The sequence below is a fragment of the Dipodomys merriami genome, unplaced genomic scaffold, assembly GCF_024711535.1.
Source record: "Dipodomys merriami isolate MVZ:Mamm:240054 unplaced genomic scaffold, mDipMer1.0.p SCAF_20, whole genome shotgun sequence".
In the NCBI taxonomy this organism is placed as follows: Eukaryota; Metazoa; Chordata; class Mammalia; order Rodentia; family Heteromyidae; genus Dipodomys; species Dipodomys merriami.
The window spans coordinates 21,158,022-21,181,167 of record NW_027203382.1 but is presented as its reverse complement, the minus strand read 5'-3'; the positions used below and the strand labels follow the sequence as shown (position 1 = coordinate 21,181,167).

General features: G+C 37.8%; 1 protein-coding gene across 1 annotated transcript; it reads right to left on the bottom strand.

Annotated features, from left to right (window-relative positions):
* Positions 1–979: 979 nt before the first annotated feature.
* Positions 980–23,140, bottom strand: LOC138832924 (dihydrofolate reductase). Its single transcript, XM_070031183.1, has 6 exons — positions 22,898–23,140; positions 22,467–22,516; positions 20,380–20,485; positions 15,352–15,478; positions 11,026–11,141; positions 980–3,923 (listed from the first exon to the last, which is right to left on the bottom strand). Exons 1-6 carry the CDS (start codon positions 22,981–22,983, stop codon positions 3,845–3,847), a joined length of 564 nt encoding a protein of 187 aa, XP_069887284.1. The 5' UTR covers positions 22,984–23,140; the 3' UTR covers positions 980–3,844.
* Positions 23,141–23,146: the final 6 nt, after the last annotated feature.

Here is a 23,146-nt window from a genome sequence, read left to right as displayed (position 1 = left end):
AAATGCCTTAATTATCTGAACAATTTTTCTTAAAGATATATAGTATGTCCAAGAACAATAATCATAGTAGATGTACCTAATATAGAGAATACTGATTTAGTCTGATATTGTCAACTATTTGTAACATATATTTTTCTTTTTTTTAACAAAAAGTTAAACACTTTTTTTTGTGTCTGATGTTTTTATTTATTATTATTATTATTATTATTATTTTTTGTCAGTCGTAGGTCTAAACTCTGGACCTGGGTGCTGTCCCTCAGCTCTTCAGCTCAAGGCTAATGCTCTACTACTTGAGCCACAGTGCCACTCCCTGCTTTTTCTGCTTATGTGGTACTGAGGAATTGAACCCAGGGCCTCATGCATGCAAGGCAAGCACTCTACCACTGAGCCACCTTTCTAGCCCCAAAAGTTAAACATTTAAAATTTTATAAATAGATTTATCCTAGATTTAATTATTATGCAATGGCTTTCTCTGTCCCAGGCTCCAAGTTAGGTAATGGAATGAAGTGAATAAACAAAGTTCATACATCCATAACTTCCAGAGAACTGAAAAAATTCAAAAATATAGGTCATTTGAATATGCACATTCAGCATTTAGAACAGAAATGATTTGCTAAAAATGGGGGTAGAGAACATACATTTTTCTTTACATATATACTAATATTAATAAAATGAGTAGCATACACAATTTTTGTAACCTCAGAAATCTTTGGCATTTTCTTAGTACTTAACTCCTTCTAACTGCTGCAGACCATCACATTTTATAGACTAGTTACTCACTTCCTTATTGGTTGACATGGGGGGGGGTCCTTCCAAGTTTAGAAAAACTGTTGCAACAAATATCTCCGGGTCCATCTCTCTGTTTACAATAACCTTCTAGAAATGGAAGCCCTTGATCCAAATCCAGGATATTGTGAATTCCAATTCATACAGCTAACTTATACCCTAAAACAGTTGTGTCAATTTACAAGGCAGAAAATGCTTTTTTTTTTTTTTTATTGTGAAAATACCGTACAGAGGGGTTACAATTACATGGGCAAGGTAATGAGTACATTTCTTTTTTTTCCCTAGCACAACTATGTTTATTTATGACTACATTTCTTATCAAGCATTGTTGCCTCCTTTGTTTCCCCTTCCCATCCCCTGTCCCCACCGCCAAAGTTGTGAAGTTCGGTTTTTGACATAATGTCTTGTACATCTCATTGTTGCAATGGGTCCAACTGTATCCCTATTTAAACAATGTTTTTGCCCTTCCCCTCCCCAAATTATACCAACATCAAATACAGTGAGATCAGGGGTTACACCGTGGGGGAGGGACATACAAAGCAACAAAGAAATCATCTTACAAATACGTTAGAAACAATCACAAGAAAAAACATTTGAATCCTTATCTTGGGGTTCATTTTACCTAACATCAACTTATCTGACTGTTTCTGCTTGTCTCAGACATATACTAGTAATTGCAAATAAGGGAAACCATGGGACCTATGTTTCTTTGGGCCTGGCTTACTTCACTTAATATAATTTTTTCCAAGTCTTTCCATTCCCTAACAAATGGAGCAATGTCATTCTTTCTGATGGAGGCATAGAATTCCATTGTGCACATATACCACATTTTCTTGATCATTCATCTACTGAAGGGCATCTAGGTTGCTTCCTTATCTTACCTATGGTAAATAATGCTGCGATAAATATAGTTGTGCTGGTAGCTTTAGTATGGTCTGGTTTGTGATCATCTGGGTAAATGCCCAAAAAATGGGATTGCTGGGTCATAGGGGAGCTCTAAGGTGGAGTCTTTTGAGGAACCTCCATACTACTTTCCAAAGTGGTTGAACAAGTTTACACTCCCACCAACAATGCAGTAAGGTTCCTTTCTGTCCACATCCCCTCCAGCATCCGTTGTTATTAGAGTTCTTGATTATAGCCACTCTAACTGGGGTGAGGTGGTATCTCAATGTTGTTTTGATTTGCATTTCTTTTATGGCTAGGGATGTTGAACATTTCTTCATGTGTCTATTGGCCATCCTTCTTTCCTCTTCAGAGAAGTTTCGCTTTAAGTCTTTAGCTCACTTATTTATTGGGTAGTTGTTGGGGGATTTAATATTTTGAGTTCCAAGTATATTTTAGATATGAGACCCTTGTCCATTGTATGGCTAGTGAAGATCTTCTCCCAATCCATGGGCTTTCTATTGATCTTGCCATGCAGAAGCTCTGCAACTTCATGCAATCCCATTTGTCCAACCTTTCTTTGATTTGTTGTGTTTCTGGATCTCTGTTAAAATTTCGGCCTGTGCCAAGGAGACCTAGGGTTTCTCCTATTCCATCCTGTAATTTTTTCAGAATGTTTGCTTTGACTCCAAGGTCTTTTATCCATTTGGAGTTGATTCTGGTACAGGGTAATATATAAGGATCTAGCTTTAGTTTTCTACAAGTGATTAACCAATTTTGCCAATACCATTTACTGAAGAGGCTGTCTTTCTTCCATTCTATTTTTTAGCTCCCTTATCGAAGCTTAGATGGCTATAGGTCTGTTGGTTCATTTCTGGGTTTTCAATTCTATTCCATTGGTCCTGAGGTCTCCTCTAGTGACAGTACCAAGCTGTTTTGATTACTATGGCCTTGTAGTAGAGTTTGAAATTTGGTATTGATATTCCTCCAGCACTGTTCTTTCTGTTAAGGATCATTTTTGCTATTTGGGGCCTTTTATTGTTCCATAAAAATTTTTGGATTGCCTCTTCTATTTCCTTGAAGAATGAGGCTGGAATATTAATAGATATTACATTGAATTTGTAGATAGCCTTGGGAAGTATTGCCATTTTCACGATGTTGATCCTTCTAATCCAGGAGTACGGGAGGTTTTGCCACTTTCTAAGTTCTGTTTTAATTTCCTTTTTCAGGTTTTTAAAGTAGAAAATGCTATTTCTTTTGCATACCAAATAATTTATCCTGCTAACATGGTAGCACACTTTAGTCTCATTTTTTTAAAAAAACTTTGTAAAGTTTTAGCTTCTAACTTGCTAATTTTGGTTTCTAGTAATATCCATTCTTAGTTCATTATCTCTATGAATTTTTAACTGCAGCTATCATTTTTATTGCTCTCTTTTGGGTAAAGAACATTACCACAGTGGCCCTCGAATCCCACAAAAGATTAGAAAGAAATTTCACAGGTCTCACAGTGCTCCTTAGGTAATCTCCTTCTGTTTCTTGACCATCCCTATAGATAATAATGGAGTTCTCAATTTACTGAGTCCCTGTTTAAGTCAAAAGAACTTTGTTCAGAAGTGTGATGTGCACAGAATAATTCACATGCCCAACTCTGATCTAATTTTGTTAAAAATGTGAGTTATAGCTCTCTGTTCCTGTCCCTGCCCTATAGACTTATCTATCTAGTTCCTATCTCTGTGGGCCCTTACATTAACTCATGTTCCCAGGGCACTCTCCCACTTCAGGCCTTTTTGCAGATAGATATGTTGCCTTGAGCAGGTATTGGGAGGAAGTTAGTTCTGGCCTTGGAGCAAGGGTGCTGAGCCAGTTATGCCAAGAGATGTTTCCTAAATGGTATTTAATATAACCTCCCTAATATTAATGAGGAATAAAAACATACTGCTTAGATATAATTATCCAGTGGCTAAGACTGTGACTGGGTAGTAGAGTGCAAACCTACCATGTGTTAGGTCCTGTGTTTGATCTCTAGAACCATAAAACAAGCATGCAAGAAAACACATAAGCAAAAAAAATTATAGATCTAAAGTAAATATATGTCTTTTTCCAATGTAAAAATACATTAATTTTAAGGGGCGAAGGGTCTGGCACAACTTGAAATAAACCAGAAAACATCTTTATATTAATCAATCTTCTCGTATACTTCAAATTTGTACTTAATGCCCTTTTCCTCCTGGACCTCAGAGAGCACACCTGGGTATCTGTAAAAGAAAAGGACGTGTGCTTTAAGTAGCATCCACTGAAAGCAGAGCTCCCCTGACTTCTCACCCAACAGGCGTCCACAGTATGTGAGTCAATCAGTTTTCCCTTTTTCTTCCAAATGGTAACTCAGCCACTGTTGAAGTGACTATCAGGCTAAGATACAACATAGACAAATGGTAAGACAAAATAGCAAATTACATGATTATAAAATGAAGTGCAATTTCTTATCCTGATTCCTAATTCTTTTCTAAAAACAGTTTGTCTTGTATCTATTCTATCTCCAACCTAACATGAAATTTCCTAAGCATATTTTGCAAGTGTTCCAAATTGGTACCATATTTCATATGTTAAACAAAGGAAAAATGAAATATCATCTATGGCTGTTTAGAATCCATGCAGGATATGGATTCTGTTTCCTGGATGCCACACATGGTTCTAACTCCCTATCTACCTGATCTTTGCTACCCTCGGGTATCTGCTCCTTCCAGCTTCCCATTCAAAAGAAGTTCTCTGTTCAATACTGCCCTAACCCCTGGGCTCCAAACCTGTACTCCTGTCACTCAAACCTTGTTACTTCACTCAGTGTGTGTTGGTGGGGGTTAGAGGCAGCTGCTGCCTCTAACTCATGCTCTAACTCTAGCTCATGCCTGCCACTGGCTGGTATCCTCATAAAAAAATCTGGCATTGCGCCTGGCATGAAAAATGCTCCAACAGTATTACAGGTTTTTGTCCCTTTAACTACTTTCGAAACTTATGGTAGGCAAAAGACACAAAAAAATTAATTTCTTGTGATATACATTATTAAATAATGTCAGACATTAATTTCTTCAGTGACTAATTACAGAGATTATTGTGATAAAAAGAAAGACAGAAAGTAACAAATAGCCTAACAATGTATAAGGAGAACACAATGGTATTTTGTCTGTAGTAATTTATATCTCAGACTAACAAACCATGTTTCTATTTGCCAACCATTTCTAATCTATTGCTGTTCCACTGTTTAAGTAGTAGTAGAGCTGTTTTTATTAAAGAAAATAAAAAGCCAGGCCTATTTTAAAACCATAATTTTAGTTTCTTTGGAGTGAGTCATGAAAAGTAGCATTTACATATTTTTTGCATGTGCACAATTCTCAAGAGTGTCAAGACTGTCAGTTAATAAGACAAAAGCAAAGTACCAAGACGTTCCTTTCACAATTAAGAATAACAACTTAGAAATAACTATCCTGCTGGCTGAATATGATCGGTAGCCATGGTAATTAATATTAATCTCCTCTGTGAAGAGGAGGATTTAATTCTTCTTCACTTTCACTTCTTCCTCTACTACTCATACATTTGTTTTAATAATGGTCAAACTTACCGCTTAACCATAATTGAAAACTTCCAAAGAATAAACTCTGTCTAAGATGCACACTTGGATTCAGAACTCAAATCTGGTGATAGAATTTGGGAACATCACCTATTTGTTATGAACTACCCACATAAGGACTCCTTTCTAGAAACTTGAAGCATCAAGAAAGGCAATGGTAATAAATAAACACCAGATCTGAACTGACAAAGGACCATAGCTCAGAGATAGAAGGTCAAAGAGGCAAACAGAATTCTTGAAAACAGGGGCTAGGAAGGTGGCTCAGTGGTAGAGCGCTTGCCTTGCATGCATGAGGCCCTGGGTTCGATTCCGCAGCACCACATAAGCAAAAAGAAAAAAGCCAGAAGTGACGCTGTGGCTCAAGTGGTAGTGCTAGCCTTGAGCGGAAGAGCTGAGGGACAGCGCCCAGGCCCAAAGTTCAGGCCCCACGACTGGAACCCCCCCAAAAAAACCCAATTATTGAAAACAGTTATCCAATAAATAACACACACAGACACACAACACACCCTGCAAACAAGACGAAATAAAAGATTTTAAGACATAGGCTCCAGAGGAAACATTTAAAAGGAGTGTAGACAAATATGGAACATCCTAGAGAGTTGGAAGTGGTGAAGTCTGAAGAGGAACATTAAGATCTACTTCCAGCTATCTGTCTGTTAAGGGGCATCCGTCCTAGCTGTGGAGCCAATTACTGTCTCAGTTACAGTTTAGGATGTTGTTTGTCCTCCATGGGTTCATGTGCTGGAGGCTTCTCTAGGGCAATCAGGAAGTGGTTTTGAGCCTTTAAAATGTGAGGCCTAAGAAGAAGTACTTAGGTAAATTGGAAGTGTGCCCATGGGACTCTCGTCTCTCTCTGGCTTCCTCTTTGGAGATATAATCTCTCCCCATTCATGCTCCTATCACTGTGATCTCAGTTTTCTTGAGGTCCTCTAACTGGTGCTGAGATGCCATTGGTATGATTTTAAACCTCCAGAACTGGGAGCCAAATACATCTTTTTACTAAAGTTAGCCTGCCTCAGGCATTACAGCAATAATCAAGGAGACAGCTTCTTTGGTATTCATCTGTTTTTGACTAGATAGTTACAGGAAGGCTGGTAACTACAAGAAAAAGCGTATTTTTCCTTAAACAAGAACCTGCTGATATATATTTGGGCCTGTTAGTTTGGTTGGGGATTCATGTGAGACTGAGATAGAAAGATTTCTTCCAAGATGGATGATTGAGAACAGAACCTCATAGGACAGACTGGTATGGTACCATTGAAAGAATACTTAAGAGGAGGTAAACATGTTTGACAGGAAATGTACTCATTACCTTACTTATGTAACTGTAACCCCTCTGTACAACACAACACCTTACAATAAAATAAAATTAAAACCCCAATTACCCACTCCCTCCACCAAAGAAAAATACTTGCAGAAGCAATGATCTATGGAGTTTAAAAAAAAGGCAGACACAGAGTAAAACCATCTCACTTTGTTAATATTAACTTCTGTTTTCAGGTTTTAATCATTTGTGGCTTCATCTACTTTCTAAATTTATCTTTTTTTAAACCTCACCATACTTCTCACTTTCATTTTTATTTCATTATATTAGTACTAATTTTTTTCCCTCTTCTAAGCCAAGAAGTAGAGTTAATAAAAGATACTATATTTGAACTGAAGCCTGGATCACCACAAAAGGATACTGATAGAGATAATGGGAGTCTAAACTAAGGAGGTGGTATGGAGGGGGAAAAAGAGGAAATGGAAAATGATCAAAGGTTGTTTCAGGACAATAGGGAGCAATGACAAGTTTTCTAATATATTGAGGACTGGAGAGAAAGTCTCCAAATGGAGCAGTGTTACAGTCTTTTGGAGCTTTCCTTTTTTTCTCTATTTAATGAAGCCTGACCTACTCCATGTTTGCCCTTTGGAATTCCCTCCACTCCATGTTAAGGAGGTTGCCCTACTGGTAATATACATTGAAATCACAGAAAACTACAAGTATTGCAATGGAAGAGAGATTTTTTTCATTGTCTTTCAGTCTTGTTGAGAATGTCTGCTTCTGAGCAAGGGTTTTGTTCCTATCTCAATCTACTCAACATTAAACTTTTCTAAGACACTTGAAGAAATACTACCAAACCTTCATAAGCTGTGCCAAGAAAGAGAAGAGGAGGGTGTCTCTTACTCATTCTCAAGGTCAGTTTTTTTCCTAATACCAAAATCAGGTACCGACATTAAAAGACACATGAACAAATAAACCTCTGTAGATTCAGCATTGCTTTGAGATGTAAATGTGAAAATCCTTAACAAAATACTAGCAAACTGAATTGAGCAACATTAAAAAAAGGTTATAAGAATGACCAAGTTGAATTTGTACCATAATGTAAGATTAAGTTAACATAAAAACTAAGTAGTATTTCATATTAATGGTATATTAAAGCACTTGTTAATAGACAAAAAAAAATCACACAATCATCTCAGTAGATTCAGAAAAGCAAATGACAAAAATCTAACATTCCTCTGTGATAAAAAATACTCAATGAACTAGAGAAGGGCTCTTCTCTGCTTCAGGGTGATACGGGCATGTGTGACAATCCCACATGTAACATGCTGAATGCTTCTACCTAAGATCAAGGAAACAGTGTTTAAGCATGTTTGCTCTACTCACCTTCTAGGAAATATTGTATAAGATTTGAGCCAAGGTAATTTGGCATGAAAAATTAAAAAAGAAAATTCAGATCTGAAAAAGAACTAGGTTATTTCTATTTGCTGCCAACAATTATAATATATATAGAAAGTCCTAAGCAATCTCACAACTAATGAATTCAGTGAAGTTGCAGGATATCAGTTCAATAAGCAAAACACCACTTGTATTTCTATAAACAGGTCGTGAAGTATGAGAATAAAATTAAGAAAAAAGACCACTTATAATAGCATCAATAGAATACTCAAGAAATTTAATGAATTAATAATATAAGACATTCACTAAAAGCTATAAGACATTACTGAAAGAAATTAAAGGATCTAAGTAAGCAGAAAGCTGTCATATGCTAAAAGCTTAGAAAACAATACGGCTAAGATGAGAATACTCCTCAGAGTGATTTTCATACACACAGTATTTATCAGTATCTACCAGTTTGCTTCCTGACAAACAAAAACACTAGTCATAAAATTCATATGGAGATGTAAGGGACCTAGAATAGCAAAGCAAAATAAAACAAAATTGGAAGACATATACATATATTCCTGATTATCAAGTTTGTGGTATGGCATTGGCATAAAGACACAGATTGGGTTCAGTGGAAGATAACTGAGTTCAGAAACCTCTCTCACATTTATAACTACTTGAGATTGTTATGATGGCTGCAGAACCTGGCAAATACATAACAAGTTACATACTTTCAATAGTGAATGTTACCATGTGTGAATGCTGTTAACATTTTCTTTCCTATAAGAGTCAGAATGTTATTTATCAAGGATCCTGAAGGGTCATAGCTTTGCAGAGTTCCAGGTGGGAACAGTAAGATTTGGAAAAGTACTGAAATGAAAGAGATTCACACAGTAACTCATTCTCTCTCCCTTCCTTCCTGAGCCTGGCAGCTGTCCTTGAGCTTTTGTGCTCAAGGCTAGTGCTCTACAACTTTAGCCACAACTCCACTTCCCCTTTTTGGTGGTTAATTGGAGGTAAGAGTTTTAGGCTGGCTTTGAGCCAGAATCCTCAAATCTCAGCTTCCTGAGTAGCTAGGATTACTAGTGTCCCTCAGTAGTTCATTCTTGTGGGTGATAGCCAAGAGAAAAAAGTGAAGAAGAGCTGAGATCTATATTTACCTACTGTGAGAATCAGTAATAACGAAGTTTTTTTTTAACATAACATATATGAAATCATCAAATGTAGTTTTTCTGTGTAATCACCTTTGGAGCCTAAGCCGAAGTCTGTATTTCAGCTGTTTAGTTTTTACAATTTTCAATTTTTCTTTAGAATAAGGAGCCCAAGAAAGCTGAGGTCCTAGTAGCTTGTGCCTATAATCCTAACTACTTAAAAAAAGGATCTTGGTCTTAATATTCCTTTGGGTATTTAAAAAACAAATGTACACTCACAGAATAATTGCTAGACAAAATAGAATATTTAGAAGAATGTGTTAAAAGCAGGTCTAAAAGTACTGATGAAACATTTTTCTTTTATTCTCTCTATACTCAATAGCTGAATGATGCTTGTAAACTGAAATACTATTTTAAATCAGGTGGTCTCATGTTAGTGTCACAAATGTAATTTCTTCTCTCTATCTCCACCTACTGCTACCACATTAATCAAAATCGGCTAATCTTTGACTTGAACCACTTCAACTAAAGGTTGCTGCTTCACTCTTGCCTCCTCTGGTCCACTCCATATAAAGCATGTATAGCTATCACAGCTGTCACAGCTGTCTAAAAATGCAGCAGGTCTGATCCCATTAGCCTTCTTCTTCTTCCCAATGCCTGTAGTATTCTTCAGGTTCAGGTATTTCTGTCTTAGTCTCTGAACTGTTTCTGGTTCCTGGTATATTTCTCCTGCTTCTGCATGGCTGGTTTCTTTCATTTTGTTCTTATCTTACTTGTTACCTGTCTGAGAGGACTTCTCAGGCCACAGCATGTACTACCTCAGAGCACCTTGATTCTATATGCAGTACTTCTTTTCATCACTGTCATTTGTTACCCTCTCTACTACTATAAGGAATATAATCTCCAGTTGACAGCAATATCGGCAAGCCAAGTCATTACTAATGTCTTCAGTGCCTAGAACAATCTGACTTTCCTAGAATGGACTAATAATAGCTCTTCCATTTGACAAAAATCATTAAAACCTGAACCCTTCCAAATTCATGCAGCCACTATGGGAATCAGTATGGAGGTTCTTCAAAAAAACTACAAACAGAGGTATTATATAATCTGACTGTTTCACTCCTTGGCATATACTTCAAGGAATGTAAGTAAGCATATAAAAATAGACACCTGTACCCATGTTTCTAGTGGACTACTTACAACACCTGAATTATGGAATCAGCCTAGGTGGCCATCAACTGAAAAATGGGTAATAAAATAGAAATGTGGTATAGATACACAACAGAGTATTACTCAGCCAAAGAAGGATGAAATTATGTTGTTTATAGGAAGATGGATGCAACTAGAGATCACTACATTAAATAAAATAAGCCAGACTAAAAAAGACAAACATTGTATGTTCTCTCTTATGTAGAATCCAGACCTAAACAAACATAAAAAGAACGAAGAGATTGTTTTGAAGTAGAAACAGCTGAAGGGCAAAAAGGAAGGTTATGTGGGGTTGGGGCAGGGTGTGAATATAATCAAGGTACTTCATATATATATATATATATATATATGAAAATAAAATAATTAAGCCTATTAGAAATTACTTAAAAAGTGGAAGAGATAAGGAAGAGTAATAAATAACAGAAGGGGTGAATCTAATCTAAGTCCATTATATAGAAATGTCACAAATGAATTCCTTTGTATAATTAATATATGTTACTAAGACAGAGGTAAAACAAAATATCCAATCATTTCCAAGTTTGCTGAAATTGATTTCCCAAATTACTATAGTATCTATTTATGTTGCTATTAATCTGTCTGTGTATCTATCTGATACATGGTTATCCCAAATTCAATCTAGGAGAAAAAAAAAATCAACTCTTTTCTGTAATCCTTAAGAGGGCAATGCAAACATACTTTAGACTAGTTAACCACTCTCTACTTACTCTGGAAGAAGTTTATATTTTTCCAAATCAATTTCTGGGAAAAATGTGTCACTTTCAAATTCCTGCATGATCCGTGTCACAAATAGTTTATGATGGCCTGGCTGATTCATGGCTTCCTTTAAAACAAAGGGAAATATACATTTTCTTAATCTGTGTCAAAAGAGAAACTCTAAGACTTTCATTTTAATTAGTTAAGTTTATATCAGGTAGTAAAGCTAGTAAGCTTATAAGCTGGTGTGCTTACAAGAATTCCTTTTTAGGTAGGGACTGGTAGCTCATGCCTGTAATCCTAGCTACCTAGGATGCTGAGATCTGAAGCCTTCTGTTCAAAGCTAGCTGGGGCAGGAAAGACTACAAGACTCTTGTTTTGTTTTTTTTTGGGTCCGGTCGTGGGGCCTGAACTCTGGGCCTGGGCGCTGTCCCTCAGCTCTTCAGCTCAAGGCTAGCGCTCTACCACTTGAGCCACAGCACCACTTCCGGCTTTTTTCTTATGTGGTGCTGAGGAATTGAACCCAGGGCCTCAGGCATGCAAGGCAAGTGCTCTACCACTGAGCCACCTTCCCAGCCCAAGACTACAAGACTCTTATCTCTAACTAATCACCAAAAAGCCACAGTGGAGCTGTGGTTCAAATAGTAGAACAATGGCCTTGAGAACAAAAGCTCAGGGACAGTGCCTAGGCTCTGAGTTCAAGCCCCAAGAAGGGCACAAAAAGCAAAACAAAACAAAGCAAAAAAACCTCTTTTTTAATTTAATCATTCAGTTTGGTGTTTTCCTTTGGCTGCTGTTTTAAGAATTAACCCCAAAGCTGGGCACTGGTAGCTTATACCCGTAATCCTAGCTACTCAGGAGACTGAGATCTGAGGATACTTGTTTGAAGCCAGCCCAGATAAGTCCATGAGACTCTTATCTCCAATTAGCCACTAGAAAACTAGAGGTGGCCTTGTGGCTCAAAGTCTCAAAGTGGTAAAGCACTGCTAGACTTGAGCAAAAGAGCTCAGGGACAGGGCTCAGGCCCTGAGTTCAAGCCCTATAAACAACTGAAAAAAAAAAAAAAAAGAATTAAACCCAAAGGAAAATTTACATATACATTACTGGACAATATAATACAATTTTATGAGATCTTTCTTATTAGAAATGCTTCTATAACAATTGTTAACAATTGTTCTTAGTCTTTTTTGTTGATAATTTTTCTGCTGCATATAGTATTATTAATTTTTTTTTTTTGGGTTAGTCATGGGGCTTGAACTCTGGGCCTGGGCACTGTTCCTGAGCTCTTCAGCTCAAGTTGAATACTCTATCCTTTGAGTCACAGTGCCACTTCCTTATTGATAATTTTTATAGAAAAAAAAAGCTGGTTTGGAACAAATACTTTAAAATTTTAATAGAAAGGATGACTCCAAATTGCCCATTCAGTTCGGTACTGGTAGTTCACACCTGTAATCCTAGCTACTCACAGGTTGAGAGCTAAGGATTGCAGTTTGAAATCAGACTGGAAGTAAAGTCCATGAGACCCTTATCTCTAGTCAACCATAAAAAAGCTCAAAGTGAAGCTGTGGCTCAAGTGGTAGAGTATGAGCAAAAGAGTTAAGAGATAGTGCTCAGGCCCTGAGTTCAAGCCCAAGTACCAGCATCAAACAAAAAAACGAAAGAACAAAATCAAACTGTAGATCCAAGAAAGCAGTAATAATTTTTGTTCCTCAAACATACATAAGGAACAGGAAAAAAATTCATATACATACATACATATATGAAATTCCAGGTCTGTGTTATCACTAAAATTCCTAAAAAGGGCACAGAACAAACTTTCAACTTCCATTTTTGATATTTCCAGTTATATTAAATCCTTTAGTATCTTTGCTACAACTAAATATTCTACTAATTTTTATTGTTGCCCAACTAGAAAGACTTACAGTACTTACCACAGTTCCATCCGAAGTTGTATAAAATTAACCAAGTTTTTCATAGAGGTCTATATACTAAGTATTTTAAGCTTCGAAGGCCAGAGGGTTTCATCTATTTAGGCAAAAGCAGTCACAGACAACAGACAACACTAGACAGACAGGCACGGCTATGTGGCAATGAAGCTTTATTTATGTGGTCTATCGAAAGATCAGCCTGAATGATCTACCATCTATTAATGATGGAAGCTAGGTGAATAATGAAGAACTGCAGGTTTTATTTCCTTACCATAAATCAAATTATACAAATGCATTGAAGTACTTATAGAATTTACTTATTTATATAGTTTTATAAAATATAAAGAGAGTTAAGTCACTGTTTTATAGACAACATAAAATTGTGGTGAAAGATGTTTACTCTCCTATGAACTGTCTTAAAAACAAAAGTAGAAAAGAAATAACATCTGTAACCTAGCTGTCTGTATGGCATATCTACATCACATGTATTAAGTACTTAGAGATACAGAAATAAATACTTGCTTTTATTAGAGAACATAAGGGTCCATTTTGCTGAGGGTAGGTCATAAAATGGAAGGGGATGCTGTCTAAGAAGTGCAGATTTTTAGAGTCAGGATTTGTGAAGAGGATTGATTCTTGGCATAGATTGGGCTTTCAACAATCTTCAGAGGCCATGTTTTGGGTGCTTGGTCCCCAGTCTATGCTGCTACTGGGAGGAGGTGGAACCTCAAGAGGGTGGAGCCCAGTAGTTAGGAAGTTAGGCCATTGGGACAATGAAGGGGATATTAGGACAATAGTCTGTCTCTTCAAACTTTTTTACTTCTCTGCTGCCATGACATGAGCAGTTTCCTTTTGTGTGCTCCTACCACAATGTTTACATACTTTATAGTATTCAAATCATTCATTTTCAGATGAATATGGTATTGAATCATTTAAAATGTGAGTTTCTCAACAAAACAAATAACTAGTTTTCTTGAAGACACTCATATTTGGATGAAAAAAATCAAATAAAATAAATGGGGAGGGGCTGGGAAGGTGGCTCAGTGGTAGAGTGCTTGCCTTGCATGCATGAGGCCCTGGGTTCGATTCCTCAGCACCACATAAGCAGAAAAAGCTGGAAGTGGGGCTGAGGCTCAAGTGGTAGAGTGCTAGCCTTGAGCTGAAGAGCTCAGGGGCAGTGCCCAGGCCCAGAGTTCAAGCCCCATGACTGACCCCCCACCCCCCAAAAAAAATAAATAAATGGAGAAAATAAGGTTATAAAAATGTAAGAAATTGAGAAGGAGCCTAGAATTGTTCTTTCTCAAATAAATTTAGTGGATATATGTTTCCATAAGCCTAAAAGGGTATGGACTGAATTTCTTTGTGTCCATAAATATTAATCTGGGGCTAGAGGATTAATTCAAGTGATACAGGGGTATGAGGTCATCAGTAACACACACACACACACACACACACACACACACACACACACACACAGTATGAGGTCATCAGTAACACACACACACACACACACAGAGTATATTTAAGAATCAAAGAGCTCCTAAAAAATCTAACGTTAGAAGTTATTAAGAAAAATGGAAAAAAAATTCTTTTGTACCCTATTTTTCCTTATGATATGACATCATATCCTGTACCCTCACATTATATGCAAATTGTTGAGGAAAAGCTTTTGTTCTACTTTGAACAAACATACATTGAGTTACCTATCACCTGAGAGCCCTATGCTTTTCTCAGTGAGACGTTTCTCAGAGAAACAAAGAGATAACAGCATATCTAGATAGAACACAGTAAGGTGTGAATGTAATTCTCAGAAAGAATTTTAGGATGGTTTTAACCTGGAAACTTCAGCTAGTGTTTTGAGCTGAAAATAAACTGATATGTGGGAAGATGTTGGTCAAAGGATAAAGATTTCAGTTCTATAGGAAGAGTACATTTAGTGGGTCTATTGTATAACTTGATGGCTATCATCAGTAACAATGTATTGTGCTTGTAAAAATGGCTCAGAATTGATTTTAAGTGTCCTTACTACAAAAAATAAGTGAGGTAGCATACATATTATTTAGCTCAATTTAGCGAAATGTACATGTATTTCAAAACACCTTGTTCATAATATCTGTGCTCTTACTTGCCAGTTAAAAAATAGTTAAGGAGAAGAACTAGACTGAAAAAAGAAAATAACTGGTATAGACTAAAGAAATTCCTTGGCATGGCAGTGTCAAATGACAATTCTAGCACACAAGTTGTTTAGCTTGTAAGTAGTGATAATGTGCTCCTTCTAAGGCTCATGGTTTAAATTTTTAGTTTCAAACAATGGGTTATATCCTATCTTCTCATCTTCTCTTTAAATGGCAAGAGAGCTGAAATAAAGTAGGGGGAACATTTAGTTTATTTATAGATCATTTTACTTACCTTATAAACAGAACTGCCTCCTACTATCCAAACCATGTCTACTTTATTGTTTAATTCTGGTTGCTCAATAAGTTTTAAGGCTTCATCTAAACTTTTGGCCAGAAAATGAGCTCCTTGTGGGGGTTCCCTGAGGGAGCAGGGGGGAAGAAAAAAAAAAAAGAAAAATCACAGGTTTTGAAAAATCTACACATACTAGTATAATAATCTGAATAAGAAGCAGTGATTATAAAACTAGAACCATCATAAATATGAAATTTCAGTAAAAAATACTTAACATCAGTATGGTCTATAAGCAGTATCTAGTATACATTTTGCACACAAAGGAGCCTTATCAACTGAAACACAAAACCTCATGTGGTATCTCATGAGGTTAGAAAAAAATCACAATAGTTGTCCCTGTAATAGGGGGTAAGGATTAACTGGGTAAAACCATGACTGGGCTCCCTGGAGGTTAAGATAATGTTCTGTTCTGAATCTTTGACCAGGGTCTGGCTTACACAGGTATAAACTTGTCAGAACTTAGCAAAAATATTTACTTCAGCAGAAAAACTCAATAAAATAGTAAATTACAGTTAATGATATATATGAAGTATATAGGCAGAAATATACTAATATCTGCAATTTTTAAAGAAATACAAATGTAAACAAAGCCAACTAATGGACAGATGGGTGTGATAAAACTAGCACCACAGAATGGTATTGAGAGAATGTAGGTGGAGGGCATAGAGCTGCTGTTTACATGTCTTTCTGTTTGAAAATTTACATGATAAAATGCTGGAAAGAGCAGGGTTTGATGACTGTAGAAAAGACTGGAGCAATAGTCAAACTGTTAATATGTGGTTACTTTGGGAAAGGACTTTCATGTTTTGAACAAAACCAAAATGGGTGAAGTATTTGAAAATCAGTGTAACAATTAAACCCCAGAAGGGAAGAGGATTTAAAATAATTTCATTGTTTCCAATGACTAGCTCAATGTCTTTCAACCTCCAGAACTCACTCATTTTGGTGAGGAGGTGAGGGGACCTACAGAATCTACGCTCTCATAGTAATTAGATACAGAAGAGACATATTAATTCGCTGTCAAGTTCTCAGCCTAGTGCTTTAAAAGTATTATGTAATTGCCCTTGAGCTGGTAGTTATGACAATGATTAATCAAGAACTAATGGAGATTATTCATTCTCTTAGCAGTAGGCTCCCTCTCTTCTTGGTATCTATTTGACTTTTCTCCACTCTCTGTCATCTTTATGGGAAGGAGACAGGATAGAGCAAAGAATATTCTTTGACTCAGGCTAGAAAAAGAAAATGGAGGTCAGGTTGAAGTTAAAAGCCTGATGTTAGCAGGGAAGCTGCAGGAACTAGTTGGACTAGATTGCTGAAAGAGGATCCAAAGTGGAAGAAACAGGGACCGGGACTTGGGAGAGAACACAGTCTGGTTAACAGTGTAGGATGACAGGGATAGTTGAGGTGATTTTAGGAACTAAGGATGATGAAGTAAGCATTAATGAGAGGAGACAAATGGAAAAAAACCAACAACAAAACTTGACATGAGAAAGTGGAAGAGGTATTCCTGCAGCTGGTGGGTAATAGTTATATGATTTCCCAGAAGGACAAATTATTGGCAAGAATGTCTACGAGAAAGGACAATAATTTTGTGACATAAATAATTCCTTACACTTTGTAGTAACTCTGGAAATGAAAAACAAAGATTAGCCTGGTGCTGGTAGGTAGCCGGGCGCTGGTGGCTCATGCCTGTAATCCTAGCTACTCAGGAGGCTGAGATCTGAGGATCGCGGTTCAAAGCCAGCCCGGGTAGGAAAGACTGTGAGACTCCTATCTCCAATAAACCACCAGAAAACCGGAAGTGGTGCTGTAGCTCAAGTGGTAGAGCGCTCGCCTTGAGCTGAAGAGCTGAGGGACAGCGCCTAGACCCAGAGTTCAAGCCCCACGACTGACAAAAAAAAAACAAAGATGAGATTAACGATTTGTTTCAAATTTAAGTTATAAAAAAGGTGCTGGGGTTCTGTAAGATATTGCTATCTGAGCCAGGTGTGGTAGTTCATATCTATAATCTCAGCTGCTCAGGAGTTGGATACAAGAGGACTGTGGTTTCAAGTCAGCCTTGGACAAAACAAAGAAACCCTACCTGAACAATAAACTAAAAGCAAGGAGGACCAGGAGCATTGCTCAAGTGATAAAGCACTTGCATAGCAAAGAACAAGACTCTGGAAATCAAATCTCAATATTGCCACTAGAAAAATAGTTGATTTTTTAGCAGTTCAGAAATGTTTTACAGGAAATATGCTCAGCAATGCCTAAAAACTGAGGTAATGTTTGAGTTCATCAGCTTGTTCACAGAATACATTCTAAAAAAGAACACGATAAGCAAGGACTGAAACATTCCATATTAGGACTTGTTTCATTGCTAATTTCCTTTCCATCTATATCTATATCTATATCTATATAGCTACAAATATATCTTCAAACTAACTGAGTTTTGATTCCCCAACAAGAAAAGGCTGGTAGGTGGTAGTATACATAATCTGTGTCAACATGTGTGGACATGTTTGGTGTGTTATTTGTGATGGAGAATCTTGTATTCTTCCAGGTAACTCCCAGAGAATTAAATGAGATGTTCCATTTAATTTAACTACAACTCTGGTTGAGACTCCTTTTTAACTAACAGCTAAATGAGGGGGTATATACCTGTCATCCTAGCTTTGTGGGAACCCTAAAGGCAGATCACAGTCTAGGTTTGTGGCTGGGCAGAAGACCCTATCTCAGTGTAAAAACATAGCAGGAATGGGTTACCCTGAGATTCAGTTTCTTCTACACTGGGGAGAGGTACAAAATCAAGTACCTTTAAAAGGTTGCATAAACAAATATGTAAGTGCTGGTACTTTATGCGAGACTCAGAAGAGCCTGGCATACGCAGGTGCTCAGCATATGCATGCAATTGGCCAGCAGGTAGGGAAACAAGAGAAGGGGCAAGAAAGAAGCCTAATAAATTTTTTTACTGACTGGTATCACTACTACTGTGGCATGCCATATAATAAAGACTTTAAATTTTCTTTTTTAAAAAAAAAAAGCAAAATATACCAATGTTATATGTAAATATATAAGAAGCAACCAAACCCAATTACATATACCACAGGAGGGTCATACAGAAGAAATTAGACTCATCATTTGAAAAGAAATGCTGGTTTAACTGAACATCTCCCCCACTGAGATTCCTTTATGTTTGTTTTAGCTCAAGCTAGCCATAAATAACCTTGAGTAGTATTCAAGAATATGGTATTAAAAAAAAATCCCTGGGAATGGAAATACAGTTTGTGAATCTGGATTCTACCAAGAGAAGGATAATCAAAATATCCTAGCAACCAGGACAAAGAACAGCATGAAGATGGAGGCAGATGACAGGCTGCACATCAACCAGAGGCAATTAGTGCAATGGCCAGGCATTTTCCAGTCTAGTACAGATATGGGAGAAAATCTTCATATGCCTGAAACCCTCAGTGTATGGCTGTATAACGGGTTTAACTTGGCTAGTATATTATTCAAATAGTAATCCAGGTGTTGTTGCCAAGGTATTTGGTAGATGACTTTAATATGGGTGGGTTTCATCAAAATACAAACCACCTCACAAGAAGAGATGAAGCTTCCCCAAAGAAATTTTACTTGTAGAACTGTAGCCCCTGCTGGAGAGTTCTAGTCTGTCCTCCCTGATGCCCACTCTAAAGACTTTTGGTCTTATGGAACTATCCCCTACATCAGTGATAGCAAATTCCTTGCAAAGAAACTACTGTAGACCCATCTTCACTGGGTCTGCTTCTCTAGCTCTCCCTTCCCCAATTACCACAAGCAAGCAGCTCCCTCACATGCTGTATTCTGAATTTTTTTTTTTTTTACTGGATTATTTTGTTAAGGAAGAAATGTTCAGCATCTTGATTCAGTAACTTCTGACCAGATTAAAAAAAAAAAAACACAATAAAATGAAACAAACAAAAAACTCCCTGAGGTTCAGAAAGCTATTATGGTAGGTTAGGACCAGTATGAATAACCAATGAAAAACCTCAGTACATGTCATAAATGAAGTAAATGACATTGAAGCCACTAAGGTCGAATTCAGCTACTGGAGTTGACTTCATGAGCTATCTTGGTATTCCCCCAGCACCCCAAATCCCTAAGGCATTTCCAAACATCAGGAACTATTATTATTGGAGTACCATTGTTAGTTTGAAGGACAAGAAAATTCTTAGCAGAAGTCAAGTAGACACAGATGCTTCCTTCTTCTGAAACTTCCTGAATTATCTCAGTATTTTGAAATGTTTTTAACTTCAGATGCTGGATAAAGAATACATGTATGAAATATACATATATATATATATATGTATATATGTATATTTTCCAGTCCTGTGGCTTGAACTCAGGGCTTGGGCACTGTCCCTGAGCTTCCTTTGCTCAAGGCTAGCACCCTACTACCTGAGCCACAGAGCCACTTCCAGCTTTTTTTGTGTATGTGGTTCTGAGGAATCAAATTCAGGGCTTCATGCATGATAGGCAAGCACTCTACCACTAAGCCACCTTCCCAGCCCCCAAAGTATAATTTTTGTATTATAACTAACTAGGAATAATAGTGGACTCAAAACTCACATCTTATTGAATTGAGAATTGAATCTAGAGAATGATAGCCACTTAATTTTGGTAAATCTTAACACATAGGTATTTTGATATTTGTTGAACTAGAAAAAAAGTTACCTATTATATTGTATAGTTAGTATTTGAGCCCAGACTAATGATTGCAAATAAATGTGCAAAGTATCTAGTACAGTGAAATTTAATTTTAATGTAACTTCAGAATAAGTTGTTGCATGGCATTCGCTGCTTATTCATTTTCTGTAATTACCTTAATGATATTAAACAGCCTGATAGTTACTTTTATACAATTTCATTCTTTCACACTGATCTGAGCCCTAAGAAACAATACAATTTTTTAAATTGTGTGTGGTGAGTTTATGTTATGGTACTTACTTGAGTTCTCTACTAAGAACTATATTAATTCTGTCCTTTAAAGGTCGATTCTTCTCAGGAATGGAGAACCAGGTTTTCCTACCCATAATCACCAGATTCTGTTTACCTATAAAGTTACACAGGGAGAATAAATGCATTTAGGGAATATACATATATTTTCATAGTTACACATGTAGGCAGATATGATTGTTATACTGACATCTAGTGGATAGTCTTTACAAAAACTAAAACAGCTCTACAATTATCACTATCTAAATACGGTAACCATTTTCTTTTTTATCTAACCCAGCGTTTGTTTTTAACTACTTGCAACCACTGCAGTGAAGAAAAAAGATTCAGGGTTGAAGTGCTCAAGTTGAATGTAATCTGTCATTTACTATACAAATCATATTAACACATTTTACTTTCCTTAGCTAAACAATGAAGATAAAAATAATGTAATTCCTTAGAAAGACAAAAAGTCAAATTGCTTTGTGAAATGGCAACTGCTTTGTAAAACTGTTTAAAGATAAAAAAGAATACTTCTTACACTTAGCCATTAAGGGGATTAGAGATGTAGAACAAAGCTTACCTCCTAATAAGTACTATTACAGTTGCTGTTGGATGTAATCATACCATTCATGTTTATGCACTTTATAGATTTATTGTCGTACTTTAGAAAATAGGTCCTGCCTAGACACTGGTGGCTAACGCCTGTAATACTAACTCAGTATGAGGCTGAGATCTGAGGTCATGGTTCCAAGCCAGCCTGGGCAGGAAAGTCTGAGACTCTTAATCTCCTTAAACCCTAAACATTGGGAAGCAGAGCTGTGGCTCAAGTGGTAAGAATGCCAGCCTTGAGCATAAAAGCTAAAGGATAGCGTACAGGCTCTGAGTTCCAGCCCTACAATGGCCATATGAATGAATGAACAAACGAACACGAACACACACACACACACACACACACACACACACACACACACACACACACACACACACACACGAAGTTTTTAATGCTCTACTTATCTTAACCTTAAAAATACGTTCAGCTGTGCCTCTATACCTTTCAGTATTATACCTCAAGAATAATGCTTCTTATATAAAATGTTTATACATATGATTTCCATTTTTACTTAAATACTTAGAACTCTTAGATATTTTGGTCAAGGTAATATTAACAAGTACCAGACCACACTCAGGATTCTTGGGAGTGGTTTGTATTAAAAAGGCTTCTTGTCATCCCATTTACACCAGTGACCTGAGGGCCAATACAAAGGCATTTTGTCTGTCCTATTAATGTTGTGTAACACCTAGACTATTGGGGATTCATGGTTTATGTTGCCATTCCTCCTCACCACAAACGGATGTATTTCTTAGGTTTTCATCAGAATATCCTTTCATTCATATTCTTTTCTTTGGTTATAGTCCTCTCTCCAATGGCTCAATTTACCTAGTTCTTCCCCTAGGAATGAAATTATCCTGGATGTCAAACATGCAACTGAAAATTGTCTACAATTGCAACCCATTCTCCACTCATTTATTTTCCAGGTCACCTAGACTTGGCCACACTGGTAATCGGAGAGATGCTTGATGACTTCTTCCATTACCTTTCAGTTGTACATATCCAACACTCAATATCACATAACTGTTTTTTAAAAATATGTGCGTGTAAGTGTGTGTGCGCCTGTGCACACACACTGGGCTCTTAGTGTTCTTGTGATTTCACTCAAGGCTGGTGTTCTATTTGAGCCACGCCTCCAGTACTGGCTTTTTGCTGGTTAATTGAGTAAGAGTCTCAAGGATTTATCTTCCTGGGCTGGCTTTAAATCCAACCCTCAGATCTCAACCTCCTGAGTGAGAGGCTAGTATTACAGAGGTGAGCCACCTACATCCAGTAGTTTAAAAGTTTTTACATCCCACTGCCCATGCTCAGGCTTTACCACCTCTTTCAGCAACTATTCCAAAGCACTAACCTCTGCTGGCACTTTGCCCCCAAACGAACAGCACACGTAAAAAGAACGTTAAATCAGGAACTGTGTACGATCACTGACTGGTAGGAGGGGAGGTGGCAGCTTACCATGGCAAATCTCCTTTAAAGTTCACATTACCTTCTACTGTAGAGGTTGTGGTCATTCTTTGGAAATACTTGAATTCATTCCTGCAAGGCAGAAAAACAGCTTACTCAGAATTGTATCCCGCGGGCTCAGGCTGCAACGCCCAGGGTAAACTTTCTACCCAGGGTAAACTTTCTGCCCAGGGTAAACTTTCTGTGTAGTAGATGGTGCTAGCCCAGGGCGGGGATTTTGCTCCAGGTCAGAGCGCTAGGGGGCAAAGGGCCAGCGCAGCCCCAGGATCCTCACGGAAATCAACAGGTTGGCCCGGCGCTGCGGTGGTGGAAGCCAGAACTACCCACGGCCCATCCGGCTTCCAAGTCCCACCGCAGCCCCGGCACGCAGGCCAGCCCGGCGCAGCCCCGCCGTGCCTGGGCCAGCGGCAGCTTGTGCCAGCTCCAGTCGCCCCACCTAGGCCCAGCAGGTACCTGAGCGGGGGCCAGGGGAGGTCCCCATTTTTGCCGATGCCCATGTTCTGGGACACGGCGACGATGCAGTTCAGCGAGCGCCCCATGCCGGCAGCAGCGTTCGACTCGAGCTTTTAGGGAACAAATGGTGCACGCCGCGGGTTTGGCGCGAAATTGCGGGCGCCCCGCCCCCTCCGTCCTATTTGTGCAGGCGAGGCCCCGCCTCTTCCCGCCTCGCCGCGCGAACGGGTCGCAGCGTACGCGCACGCG

What these genes read in the sequence shown, in the direction of transcription:
- LOC138832924 (XM_070031183.1), bottom strand. Translation starts at nt 22,983, where the DNA reads ATGGGGCGCTCGCTGAACTGCATCGTCGCCGTGTCCCAGAACATGGGC. An exon ending in CTCCCCTGGCCCCCGCTCAG is followed by an intron (nt 22,517 to 22,897) that starts GTACCTGCTGGG and finishes TCTGCCTTGCAG; the next exon opens with GAATGAATTCAAGTATTTCC. An exon ending in AAATATAAACTTCTTCCAGA is followed by an intron (nt 3,924 to 11,025) that starts GTAAGTAGAGAG and finishes TTTCTTTTACAG; the next exon opens with ATACCCAGGTGTGCTCTCTG.